General features: G+C 38.9%; 1 protein-coding gene across 1 annotated transcript; it reads right to left on the bottom strand.

Annotated features, from left to right (window-relative positions):
- Positions 1-31: 31 nt before the first annotated feature.
- Positions 32-14,071, bottom strand: LOC309698603 (uncharacterized protein). The gene is made up of 7 exons (XM_082521153.1): positions 13,925-14,071; positions 11,998-12,030; positions 4,855-5,072; positions 4,431-4,518; positions 3,851-4,352; positions 579-738; positions 32-386 (listed from the first exon to the last, which is right to left on the bottom strand). Coding segments are annotated over exons 2-7 (1,110 nt in total). The 5' UTR covers positions 12,000-12,030; positions 13,925-14,071; the 3' UTR covers positions 32-246.
- Between the last annotated feature and the right edge of the window lie 244 nt (positions 14,072-14,315).

Here is a 14,315-nt window from a genome sequence, read left to right as displayed (position 1 = left end):
AATATATTAAAGCTGACTGCAAATAGAAACATCAAGAGGGGACACAAAACACATTTTGTTCACATTTATTTTGTCACACAACTGTGGGTTTAAGTAACTGTATTCCAAGGAGTGTGAACTTAAAAAACTAGAAATATCAAACTACATTCAAATTGCTTAGAGTTGAAACTGTAGCAACATGGGAAAAAATAAGAAGGGAAACTCAGAACCTTGTCTTGAATCAGCAGAGGTGTCTGTTATGTTTTTTTACAGAGCCGTTAGTCTATTTTGTCCCCTAGCAGCCCTCAGTCCTCCTCTGTCTCTAGCTCCAGTGAACCATTTGGAGAGAGCTTTCTCTGCTTCTTGCAGGTTGACTTTTGCAGTCAAAGAATTCTTCTTCAGTGCCTCTGCAAATGAAGAAGAAAAATGGGTAAGCCAAAGTAAAGGTAACCATAGCTTACTTCCTTTGGTAATGATTTACAAACAACAATGTTTATTTCACTTTCTTGCCTCAAATATATAAGATGGCACAATAACCAATCTCACTTACACTTTCAAACACTTTATTAAAAAAAGTGTCTCAAGTGAAATTAACTTACCATACACAACATTAAAGAGGCGCAAATCTCGGAACTTTTTCTTCCCATGTCGGCCAAGCAAGTTGTACTCCACGGCAAGCTCGGGTGATATGAGGAATTTCATCATTCTCCTTGTAGCATCATCTACACTTGTTCCCCCTATATCTGCTACCATGGCAACCTGAGGGGAACATACAAAAAGGACAGATTAGATCATAGGTGTCAAACTCTGGCCTGCGGGACAAATTTGGCCCCCAGCCTACTTATATTTGGCCCGCGAAGCCATACCAAATTACTATTAGAGCTGGCCTACTGGTATTATACAGCTAATATATATATATATATATATTGTTTAGTATTAAGCTTTGCTTGTTCCATATTCAGTTTTTCAGAAAAATGTGTTTGAGTCCATAAGAAAAGATTCATTCCTATATCTGGAGGAATAAATATATTTCAATAAATATTAACGTTAGCCCGCGACTTTGTTCCAGTTTTGAATTTTGAGTTTAACACCCCTGGATTAGATACTGGCATCTGGGTAGGATGGGTAGGATGCCTCCCTGGGGGAGGCGTTTTGGGCACATCCAACCAGGAAGAGACCCAGAGGAACACCCAGGACATGCTAAAGGGACTATGTTTCTCTGCTGGCCTGGAAATGCCTTGGGATTCCGCTGGAGGAGCAGGGCCAAGAGACTGGAGAGAGCGAAGTCTGGGCCTCTCTACTTAGTACCGGATTGGGTCACAGGGGGAGCAGCCTAAGCTTAAGATAATGGACCAGGAATGGAGGATAAATGGACGCTTTACATATTACTTAATGTTAATTGTGTGGAGATAAAAAAATACTACACAGCAAAATCTCCAGTTTTAAATTAACACTGGAGAGTGTCTATATGGGTCCACACCTCAGAGTGTTAAATACAACACTGTTGAGTGTTAAATTAACACTTTTGACAGTGTTATATGTTTAAAAGTAACCTAGTCAGTTTTGAAGATTAACAATGGCTAACACTGAGCAGTGCTGATTTTCTAATACTGGAAAATAACTCAAAATGTTAGAAATATTCCAGTACCGTCATGGAAAACCACCATGGTGGAAAACCAAAACAGCAAAAGTAAGAGGGAATTCATGACGATGTTTACGTGAAGCGAAATTTTCAGTGTAGTTTGGATCTTCTTTTGCTGCTGGTTCAGTCAATATTGTTTGAAAAAAGATAAAACCTGCAGCTTCAGAATCTAGCACAAAAAACACAAAGTGCCGTCGGCTGAGAAAGGCCACATCTCACTGATTCTGATCTGTCGGCGGGTCCGCGCTTTGTGTTTACATCTTTGTGCAGAATGCGTGTGCCTGCTCTCATTTACTTTCTCCAAACTAAAATAGGTTTTATTTGATAAATCTATAATCAAAACCCACCCCTATTCCTTACCCTTTATCATTTATCCATAATGTTAAGCAGGACACCTGTGAATATTTTGTTGTTTTAGCTGTAAAAGTGTCATAAAATCAGCTGTGAGTGTGTGTGCTTTTTTCCATTTTTTCAGGATTACTTCTAGTTTCCACATCTGCTAGGTTTTTTTCTCTACTGTATACTATAAGAGTGTAATCGGGGATTAATAACAGAAAAGGGCAAAAAACAAACTTGAAATTTTACTGTTGTTTTAACTGAAAAAGGGACTCATAATGTACATGAATAAAAGATTTTGAATAGGCAATTTGAATTAACAAACAGAACAAAAACAATTTTGTGACCTTTGGCCCTGTGGTTTGTTTTTGGGCATCTCTTTTCTTCTAAATAAGTCCAGCTGTGTTGGGCCCCTGGTAGAGCTCTGGTTGGAAGAGACAGGTTGGAAAAACCTGTCATCGGCGACGGGTTGGGGGCTAAAAGGTTAAAATAAATAGGAACTGGCCAGAATTTGCATAAACTATCATAGCAGAACAAATATAAGAAATCTATCCGTTATCAAAATCAGAATCAAATGCTTCATTAGAATAAAAAAAATGTAACTTTCTGGAAGGTAAACATATGGTATAGGGCTGCCACAAACGATTATTTTGATAGTCGACTAGTCACCGATTATTTTTGCGATTAGTCGACTAATCAGATCATCATCCATTGGACATAAAACGTACAGCTTATTGCACCAGCAGCATCTGCTCTTATATAACTATCATTAGCTTACAGCTTTAAGTGTTTAAGGTCTGTGCTAACTAAAAATAAAGAAAGACAAGATGATAGTTTATTAAATTTGAATGAAATTTGCAGATTGTTTCGGTGAAGTTTAATAAACTCCTTGCTATCTAAAATATAACAGGACACCGGAGTAAATTCTCCAGCATCTCACACTTCTGATAATCAGCTGTCTGCTTGACGTTTATTCAGCTGTGTAAAAACTATAACTTTAATCTCAGCCAAACCGATTTACTCAGGAACAAATAAAATACAAAAAAAGCCAAACAATAACAGTTTTAAGTTATCTAAGTGACTCATATATCATGTTTAACCTGAGTAGCGAAAGACGGCGGTAGGTTTGAAAACGATTTGCCGGGAGTCCGGTGTTCTCACGGCTCTAGTGAGCCTAGCTATCGAGCTAGTGGGTAACAGACGTCTCCGAAAACGTCGGAGCGCTTTTGAAAATATGTGGTGTCTTGATAAACTGAGCAGATATTTGAGGTTTATACAGCTACATTCTCGCCTGAAAATATGCTAAACGTTTATTTTGTGACCCAGAAAGAATAATAAGAGTAATATTAAAACTAAGTAGCTGCCGCCATTGTTGTAAACTGAGCTGGGCTGCGCTATGAATTCTGGGACAGAGCTACTTCTTCTTCGGGGTTTAACGGCAGCTGACATCCTTGTACATGCAGTGCTGCCATCATCTGTTTCAGTCCGTTATTACACTCTTAAATCCTACTACTTATTCCTGCGTCTTTTGTGATCTTACAAAGCTTCAAACGACGTGTCGACTATTAAATCAGTCGTCGACGATTTTGATAGTCGACGTAATCGTGACTAGTCGACTAATCGTGGCAGCCCTAATGTGGTATAAAAGTAACATCTCAGAAAAAAAAAAAAATCATAGCAACAGAAAGACATGGTAGCAGATGTGATGGTCTCTGGCCTGCTTTGCTGCCTCAGGACCAGTAAGACTTGCTGTGTTAAATGAAACCAATTATGCTGTATACCAAAAAAAATCATGAAGGAGAATGTCTTTCAGAAAATATATCAAAGAATTTTTCTGGCTACTGTATAAAGAACAGTGGCAAGCAGAATGGGGAGGAAAAAAAAAAAACTTACTACAGCAGACATGAGACTGGAGTCCTCCAGTTTTCCATTAAGAGCCTCAACATCGTCTTGGGTTTTAAGAGGTAAAACAACCCCTTCAGGGACCTCCGTAACTGAACCGTTTTTCTGCTTCAGCAAGGCATTTAACATCTTGCTATGAACCAGTTGAGTCTCCTTCACTTCCTCTAAAATGGCAAGTACTTTCGAGAACATGGCTTCACAAGTGGGGCTGGCGGCACTCCGGGCAGTGGGGCTGGCGGCACTCCGGGCAGTGGGGCTGGCGGCACTCCGGGCAGTGGGGCTGGCGGCACTCCGGGCAGCGGGGCTGGCGGCACTCCGGGCAGTGGGGCTGGTGGCACTCCGGGCAGCGGGGCTGGCGACTACACTATTGTTTTTTCCAGAGGGTCGCTGAAGGAGTTGTTCTGGAGGCGTGGGTGGAAGTTCTTCATCTGAATCAGAAGGCTCACTTGATTCAGTGTGGCTGCTCAGTTGATTGATCAGTTTAACACTTGGCCTAGAAAGGTTAAGCACAGAACATTTATGACACTGCAGGAAATAAACTTCATCTTGTTTGTATGCTAGTACCACTTACTTTCTTTTTCTTATGCCATTCTCATTGTCCGTCAAGTCTGATGAATACTCTGCTTGATGCAACTTTGCCCTGGCATTTGCATAAGTTGCTATAACATAAATTGTACAGAATACAACATGTAAGATACAATGTAAAGAAGAAATAAATCTGCAAAAACAATGACAATGAAAAAATGGTTTCCAGTAGAATAGAATAGAATAATCCTTTAATTGTCCCACAAGGGGAAATTTGGTTGTAACAGCAGCCAGAAAGACACATATAGAAACAAACAGTACACAGGACACAGAACAGAAACATACAATAATACAGTAATACAGGGCCTTACAATTTCAAAAGCCTCCAAGTAAAAAAAAAAAAAAGTTCATGTATAAACTTTTAAAGAAAAGGAAATACAGATGTAGTGTACAAATAAAGTCAAACTTACCTGCATTTCCCATGACACGGACATTGCAGAGTATCCAGTTGCTGGTTGGTGGTGTTCCTTCCTTTACAGCCTTTGTCACATTCACCAATGAGGCAGGAGGCCACCAGCATAATTTTCTCTCTGCGTCATGGAACCACTCTGATGGAATGATGTCTACCTTCTTGCAGCCATCAGAGTCAACTTCATCCACAAACTCGACCACACTGAATGAAGACATCCTGTAAACGCCATTAAGTTACATGCTGTGTAGCTGAGGCAAAGCTACAAATGCATTACGAAAAGGTAACAAAATAATTGGTTTTGTAAATTTAGTTACAGGAGCACTAGCAAGATGACCTGACAGTTTTGACAACAAATGTACACCCAGAGATGTTGAATCAATAGGGTAGTTAAAAAACGCTGTTCCAGTCTCAAACAGTTCAAACAAAACATGTATTTCTCCGATGAACAGCACAATGTTCCGCACAACTGCAACTTTGCCTTCAAGATCAAAACAATTTGTTCCACTGGAGGTGGAGATTATTTGATTTCCATGTCTGTACATCTTGTACTGAAAAGAATGATGGACAAAAAATTCAGTCATCATAGGTCCAGATGTATGTGGCTGTGTGAGTACACCCTCTGGCATTTTGCAAGACCTGTGAGGATACAATTGCTTTTCACAAACTCGTCTGACAATTTGCTGTACAGGATCCTGTGGTCTTCTCACCATCTTTTTTAACTGTCCCAAATAATTCTCAAATGGAAAACATGAAACCAAATCCAGAGGGCCATACTTTGTAGCATCATCTGCTAGGTGCAAAAGACTGTGTGTATTGTTAACTAAGAATTTAGTCCCATAAATCTTAGCAAAGTTGGCAACAAAGCATCTCAATAATTTTTTTGCATAATAGCAGTACTCTTTACACAAAGGAGACAAAAGTATCCTCATAGCAGATGACAAAACCAGGAAGTTCTTGTACTGTGGATTGCACAGTTTCTGGAAAAGCACAACTGGTCCAGTATACAACAAAAATTGTCTTAATTCTGTAGCTTTCCATTGTCTGTACTCCATTAGGGACCGTGGCTTTCTGGAAAACGTGCGTGGCAGACTTTGCCTACACTGTTTTAAGTGATCTGAAATGGCAGACAGAGTAGAAGTAGGAACCCGACACTGCAATGGTCCCTTAATCCACAGGGCAAGTAATTTACGTACAATACCCAAGCAAATTAAATGCATATAGTCTAAGGGAAAGGCTGAAACCATGCCAATGCCTAGCTCTTGAAGAGGTGATTTGGAGTTGTGGTGATCTTCATCTAACATTTCTTCAAACTGAGAATCTGATCTGAGACTTGAATCCATATCTGGAAAAATAACTTTCCCATCAACATAAACACCATACTGTGTACAGCGCTCACAAGAACTGTAGCCACCATGACCTTTGATGCATTTTAAATAAGCTCTAGCTGGGGTGTCACAGATAAAAGCATCTGGAAGGGGTACATTGAAGTGTTTTCCATTGAAAACAATACCAGTTTTTGTGACCTTTTTTACATCTTCTATAAAATCATGCATGTAGTCGTTCACCGACTCAGGTTTGCAGGGACCAGCATATATACCCATCATGAAAACATTTGCTTGTGGCAGTTCAACTATCTTACCTAAAATAGGCCACAGTTGCATATTAGAGCTCTTAAAGAGAGGCAAACCATCAACATTCACACGAATGGTTAATGTATCAGTTTTCAGTTCATGTTGATTTATCATTTTCAGTTCTGACAATACTGCACTTTCAAGACCAAAATGGTAGTAACTTCCCCTGCCAATTTGTTTCACTTCACAGTCTTTTAATGTACTGAGCAAAGTTCTGGGATCCTTTGGCAAATCGAGACCAAGCTCCAAAAGTATGGTTAAGAGCTCTGACAACACAGAATGAGACACATTTCGGTTTGCTGCCCATTCAGCAAGTTTCCTCTTAGCATCAGAGTTTGACTCCACATCAGGAAAGTCACAGTTTTGTTCTTCATCCGCTTCACTATCCATGTAAAAGTCATTACTATTAAAATCCAGAGGTAAATCTTCATCCAAGCTGTTACTCGAATATTCCTCTACATTGTCCTCTGCCTTGTTGATAGTCTCATCTTTATTTTCTATATCTTCAATATTTTCCACTGCTTCATCCACAATCGAATGTTTGTTCGCCACATCTTCAGTGTATTGCAAAGCCTGGTCCACGGCCTTCTCTGCAAGTTCCACAGCATCTAAAGCAAGGCTCTGTAAATGCTGCTGAACTCTAACTTTAATTCTCCTTCTCCTCGTCCGTGATTTGGCAAGAAGGTAATCCATTTCACTAAAATACACAGAAGATTGTGTGCAGAATAGAAGTGTGAGCCATTTTCACACATACGGCAATCCATAAAATTGCAGAAGATATTCTGAAGAGGAATACAGTAGCTTGCAAAAGTATTCACCCCCCTTGAACTTTTCCACATTTTGTCACATTGCAGACACAAGCAGGTAGGGCTGGGCCATATTATACCATTCACGATAATACCGGTATAATGTTAGGCAACGATAGGAAAATGAAATATCGCGATAGAATGGGAGTAAAACGCGCATGCGCAGTGCCTTTGTTTTCATACGCACATGGCCGGTCGTTGAGTGAAACAGATGAACCAGAATTGGTTTGTAAAAATGGTGCAACTTCAGTGATGTGGAACTGGTTTGGTGTTTGTCCGTCAGATACACAACAAAGCACATTTTTTTGCTGAACATGCAAGCGGCCATCGTTATTGTCGTATTTGTCGGACTAAGATGCTCTTAAATCTGGGAGTAATCTGGGTCCTAAACTCCATAAACTTCAGGTCAAACAACACTGCAGCATCACTTAGAGTTAAAAACTGTCTAAATTCTTTCATCTTTAATAAAACGATCAGCATTGCTGCTTTACCAGGTGTAACTATAAAGTTTAACTTCCAGGCATCCATGAAAACAAAAGTTATTACATTTAACGGAGTTAGAAGTTAGCAGGAAGCTAGCGGAAGTTAGCTCGCTAGTTTCGCTAGTTACCTAAGCATGATATAGCATGTTCTGACTGAGAGATTTCTGAAAAAAAATCAAACGTACAGAGAATTCAACATTAATGAATCAATGTTACAGAAGTGGAGGAAGCAAGAAGAATGAGTTTAATAAAGTTTGATTTATCTGACTGCTTTGTTTCGCTTAATGTGCCTTATAATCCTGTGCACCTTATGGTCCGAAAAATGCGTACTGCACACTGCAGTTTAATGTTGCAAAGCACCTCTTTTTAACTTCAGTGGATATTATACATGGTTATGCTCAGGATATGTCAGCCCATTTCTACTGGAAATGCCTTTTGGTTAAACTTTCAGCAAGGAATTTGCATTTGCACTGTTACATTTCTATAAAGCTTTAATGTACATAAAAACCAGCTTCTTGTTTAAGTGAAAATAAATGGAAGGTTGTCTTTTTGCACTAGTAATGTTGTGGAGTTGTATTTTGTCTCGCATCAATTATATCGTCGGTTATATCGTTATCGCAAATTTTCAAATATATATCGTGATAAATATTTTTGGCCATATCGCCCTGCTCTACAAGCAGGAATCATTTTTATTGGAATTCCATGTGAAAGACCAACACAAAGTGGTGTACACGTGAAAGTGGAATGAAAGTCATACATGATTCCAAACATTTTTTACAAATAGATAACTGCAAAGTGGGGTGTGCGTAATTATTCAGCCCCTTTGGTCTGAGTGCAGTCAGTTGCCCATGGACATTGCCTGATGAGTGCTAATGACTAAATAGAGTGCACCTGTGTGTAATCTAATGTCAGTACAAATACAGCTGCTCTGTCACAGCCTCAGAGGTTGTCTAAGAGAATATTGGGAGCAACAACACCATGAAGTCCAAAGAACACAGCAGACAGGTCAGGGATGAAGTTATTGAGAAATTTAGAGCAGGTTTGGGCTACAAAAAGATTTCCCAAGCCTTGAACATCCCACGAAGCACTGTTCAAGTGATCATTCAGAAATGGAAGGAGTATGGCACAACTGTAAACCTACCAAGACAAGGCCGTCCACCTAAACTCACAGGCCGAACAAGGAGGGCGCTGCAGAGAAAGAGAGAAATGCAGCCAAGAGGCCCATGGTGACTCTGGACGAGCTGCAGAGATCTACAGCTCAGGTGGGGGAATCTGTCCATAGGACAACTATTAGTCGTGCACTGCACAAAGTTGGCCTTTATGGAAGAGTGGCAAGAAGAAAGCCATTGTTAACAGAAAACCATAAGAACTCCCGTTTGCAGTTTGCCACAAGCCATGTGGGGGACACAGCAAACATGTGGAAGAAGACACTCTGGACAGATGAGACCAAAAATGGAACTTTTTGGCCAAAATGCAAAACGCTATGTGTGGTGGAAAACTAACACTGCACATCACTCTGAACACACCATCCCCACTATTCTTCTTTCACGTGGGATTCCAATAAAATCGATTCATGTTTGTGGCTGTAATGTGACAAAATGTGGAAAAGTTCAAGGGGGCCGAATACTTTTGCAAGCCACTGTATTTGGAAACATTGTTTGTAAAAAACACTTCAGCCAGAGTGGAGATTTTCCATCAATCTACACTGTAAAATGTATAAATCAGCAAGTGATAAATTCTCACTGCTGGTATTTTCTCAAAGAGTTGTATGTGATAGAAATTGCTGTTTATAGTCCTTCTGTACATCTGCATGTTGCTTCCCAATTAAAATCTATAATTGTGGGGATTCATATTCATGTGATACTTATAACAACAGTTATCAAGTATACCAATTTAACTTTGCTGATGTGCTTGAAGGAAAATGGTTATTTCCATGTATTTCCCTATTCTGCCTTTAATTTTGAGGAGTTCCTTCTAGCTGTTACAGTGCTATGGGCTCAAAATGTGGTCATAAATATTTTGTACTTGTAAATCAGGATTTGTATGTGTAAAAAAGATTTGTGTGTGTGTGTGTGTGTGTGTGTAAGAAAAGATTTGTGTGTGTGTGTGTGCATAAAAAAAGATCTGTATGTGTAAAAAGAATTTGTGTGTGCGTAAAAAAGATTTGTGTGCAAAAAAAAGAACCCTGCAAGTTACAAGTATGAATTTTGACCCTATTTTTCTTCCTTTCATCTGATTGGTCAATGTCATGTCACAAATGTAACAATCCAATCAGAGAACAGATGGGTTTGGCTGTCGGAGGGGCGCTTTTTTGAACTGCAGGTCTTTGAAGGGAATAAATGCCCTTTTACATGCCAACCCAGCGTTTTCCTTCATCACCACGAAGGAAAACAGTCTGTGGTCATCCGACTTTGGTGATTTTTGTGTCACAGGTCTACGTGCTTAATACAGGGACTTCCACAGCCTTTTCAACAGCGCTGCGGGGGGGCAATGTTTTGGAAATGACAGCTTTCATTACAAAGCTTTCTCCGTTATGAATTAGCATAAATGTTTTTATTGAACATTTGAAGAACTAGCAAAAAAAACCAGAAACTCTTGTAGAGGACATAAAGTCAGAGATAGAAACGACAAGGAGCAGATGCATCTAGTACAGGTAGAGCTGCTGCAAAAACCCACAGAGCCCAGCAGCCAGCGCTACAAATTCTGGATCCTTTGCTTTTAGTTAGCAGTTAGCATTAGCAGCACATCCTGCGTCTGATGTGAAAGCACTTTTATGCTGCGCACTGTGACTCACAGCAATGGTCCCGGGTCAGCCCTGACTTTGTGTTAAACTAATCCTAAAGTAATAATGGTATTTCTAACCAGTGATATACCACAACTTTATCCTTTCAACAGCTGCTGAGAGTTAGGGGACCTAGCTGCTATCGGATATTTATATAGAGATCCTCCAGCTTCAAACTGTATCACCCTTCAAGGACCTGCAGTTCAAAAAAGCTCCCCTCCGACAGCCAAACCCATCTGTTCTCTGATTGGATTGTTACATTTGTGATTGACATGACATTGACCAATCAGATGAAAGGAAGAAAAATAGGGTCAAAATTCGTACTTGTAACGTGCAGGGTTTTTTTGGCCACACACAAATACTTTTTACACATACAAATCCTGATTTACAAGTACAAAATATTTATGACCACATTTTGAGCCCATACAGTGCACCTAAAACAAAAAATCTGCAGTGATTTACATTTGTTGAATGATCAATTTTGTAAATTAACAGTCTGTTTGTGTGCACAGCTTACAAAACTGTACTGTAAGGCATGCTCTGATTGCATGCTAAAATGTTGTTGCTTAAAAATAAAATCTGTAATACATGATAATTAAGAACATCAGCATAAAGACTTATTAAAAAGTAGATACACAATTTCTATAGAATGGAAAACAACTCAGTTAATTTTTGTTCCTATGAATATCAGCATCTTAAACAACTCCAACAACTACGACGAAAAACGCTTTCCTGCTCCCCTCACCATCCGCTGATTAACACTGAGCTGCTGCTGTCAACACCATCAAACTTATTTAATGTTTAATGTTATGTTATTTTTAAATCTTTACCAAAGCTTAACGACTATGGATGCTCACACCTGCTGTTAAAAAAACTGTTAGAAATTACAGGAGTAATTTCTTTTTTTTTTTTAAAGCGGCACTGCATTTTTATTGGTTACCATGTTTATTACCACTTTTATCAGTAAAAACCTTCCTATAAAGTATAGATTTCAATTCAACTCACCTTAATGAGCTGCACTACTTACAGTCCTGTGAGCTCTGGTTACTGACAGCAGGTGTGAATGTTTGGAGTCCTAAACTCAGATAGAGATTCGAATAACAAGGGAATGTAAAATGTTTTGATGCACCTGACAGCAGCAGCTCAGAGAGAACTCCAATTGTGAGGGGAGGAGCAAAACTGTCAGAGTTGTGGGACATGTGAAGAGAGCACTGTTGGCATTATGTTAGCACAAAACATTGAAATTTCAGTAGATGTCTAATTATGAAATTGGTCATTGACTCCTGCAGCTAAATAAACATTTATACCGATTACCAGAAGAAAAAAAATAGTAATGCACTCCTTTCACAGATGTACCATTAACCATCACTTTTCAAAATAATCCGTGCAAGCTATTGAATATGGCTAATAAGTAATACAAATAATATGAAAATGACTTACATGTCAAAGATGGTGTTTGAGATCCCAAAGAATCTAAATGTCATAAGGAAATAAAAGAAAGTACATGAGAAAGAAAAAGTTGCAAACGTTTCCATTTTTTCCAGGATAATTCAATATAGGAGATTTACTTACTAATGCACAAAATGAACAGTGTAATTATAAGTTTGAAATGCACTGCAAGTGTTTATATGGTAAACTGATCAACTCCAACAGCAAACACTGGCAGTGCAAAAATGTACCTAACTAGCTGACAAACTTTAAAGTCACGGGAAGATATATATAAATGGTGACATATCCCAGAACAAATCTGAACATAAAAATATTAATTGTCTATCTTCAGCAACTGTGTGCTGTACAAGCAGTATAAAATTTTAACATGTTTCATTTACAGTTGAATGACACAAAATCACTTAGGGGGGCACATATGACCTGCAGGCTGCACTTTGGACATCCTGCAGTAGACTGCTACATAGACTACTTAACTATGCATAGGGGGATATTTAGTGAAAGACTTAATTTTATTAAATAGTTAATTAAGCCATCAATGGGAGTTAGATTTAATACTAGTGTTTTACACAGCATTCAGCTATAGTAACATGTTCTGCATTTTCCTACATCACCATCTGATCTGCACTTACTTATTAAATTAATAACTGCCTTGGACCAATAACTAGATGGAACAGCACAGTATTTAAGGCTACGTCCACACGTACACGGGTATTTTTGAAAACGCAGATTTTTCTGTGCGTTTTCACCTTTCGTCCACACGTAAACGGCATACGGTTACTGAAAGCGGAGACTTTTTTGAAACTCATGCCAGGGTGGAGATTTTCAAAAACCGTTTTTGCGTTTAGGTGTGGATGAGGGAAACAGAGGAAACGCAGCATCAAAGGTCTGTGCCTTTTTTGACATCACACCATGTGCCAGGTTATTGCTTCGGTGAAATTAATTTCTACAATGACTTAGAAAAAATACCATTACTGTTAATTTTACTCTATGCAGTGTTTCAATGCTTACATATACACAGTTACTGTCCCTCCACACATAGGACTCAGTTCTGCTTCTATGCACCATCTTTGTTTACTCTTTCCCACCCAGGCTTCATGACTTCTGATTGGCCGACATTTCTACACGTTAGGAATATATCGCCACCTGCTGCTTTGGCATGTTCCTAGCAGCGTTTTGGCTTTTGCGAGTGGACGGGATTTTTTTTTTTTAATTTTTTTAACGAAAACAGAAAATGTCCGTTTTCAAAATTACCCATGTACGTGTGGACGTAGCCTGACAGTGATCCAGGCAGTGTTTAGGCTGAAAAAGCTGTGTTTGTCCCCCATCCCCCGTTCTTTTTGCACACCATAAATGCATATCTGATAACATTACCATTTAAGCTGCAAGCATCTACTGCAGTAATTTAAACAAACATCTCATATTTTACACCCCTATAAAGTGAGCTTGCCACATTGCACATGTATGTCACGTGGTACTGTACGACTAACTGCCATTTTGTTTACTGAGTAGTGCATAATGGCCGCATTACCTGAGCGGGAATCCACTAAAGCACAGTACTAAAAAATAAAAAAATCATTACTTTTTGAATTAATTAAAAATAGCTGGTTGCAGATGCACAGAGGGAGAAAAAACGCGGTGTACATTATATTACGTAAATTCACAAACTGTATAGAGATATTGGTGCGATGGAAACAGAATAAGATAAGATAAAATGTACTTTACTGAGTAGAATATAGGCAGTAGGAGTTTTGTGAGTAACTTTTAATTATATTCGCCAAAGACAATGACAGCAAATTAACCCAGTTCCACCTGCTAGCTAAGGATGTTATATGCCTCTCTCCCTTATACCGTTTAGGACAAGTATAGAAAGCAACTAAAATAACCATTGATGATAACTTATCAAACCTTCAGTATTTACCTTGGTGTTAGTTTTAAATTCCTTTAAATGATGTCCTCCACGTACTCCAGGAACCAGCAAGTCAAAAATCTGCTCACAACTGAGGACAGACCACACTAGTCCATAGGCGGCGCAATCTGCTCCTCCCTCATTTCAACAAAAAAGACTGCGAAGACTGGTTGCCGTTCACTTTAAAAAACAACTTTATTTAAAAAGTTTTTTTTTTTTCATAGGCGGCGCAATCTGCTCCTCCCTCATTTAAAGAAAAAAGACCGCGAAGACTGGTTGCAATAGGAACCGCTCACTTTAAAAAACAACTTTATTTAAAAAGTCATTTTATGCCTGATACAAACATTTTAAAAGGCAAACCATGCACAAGTTAAAAAGATAAATTTTAGTTTTTAAGTATAGG

This window comes from Aulonocara stuartgranti, assembly GCF_965226115.1.
Source record: "Aulonocara stuartgranti genome assembly, chromosome: 3".
NCBI classification, from domain to species: Eukaryota; Metazoa; Chordata; class Actinopteri; order Cichliformes; family Cichlidae; genus Aulonocara; species Aulonocara stuartgranti.
This window is presented reverse-complemented; position numbering and strand designations above follow the sequence as displayed.

What these genes read in the sequence shown, in the direction of transcription:
- LOC309698603 (XM_082521153.1), bottom strand. An exon ending in CCAGTCTCATGTCTGCTGTA is followed by an intron (nt 739 to 3,850) that starts GTAAGTTTTTTT and finishes TGTTCCCCTCAG; the next exon opens with GTTGCCATGGTAGCAGATAT. An exon ending in CCTCTTTAATGTTGTGTATG is followed by an intron (nt 387 to 578) that starts GTAAGTTAATTT and finishes CTTCATTTGCAG; the next exon opens with AGGCACTGAAGAAGAATTCT.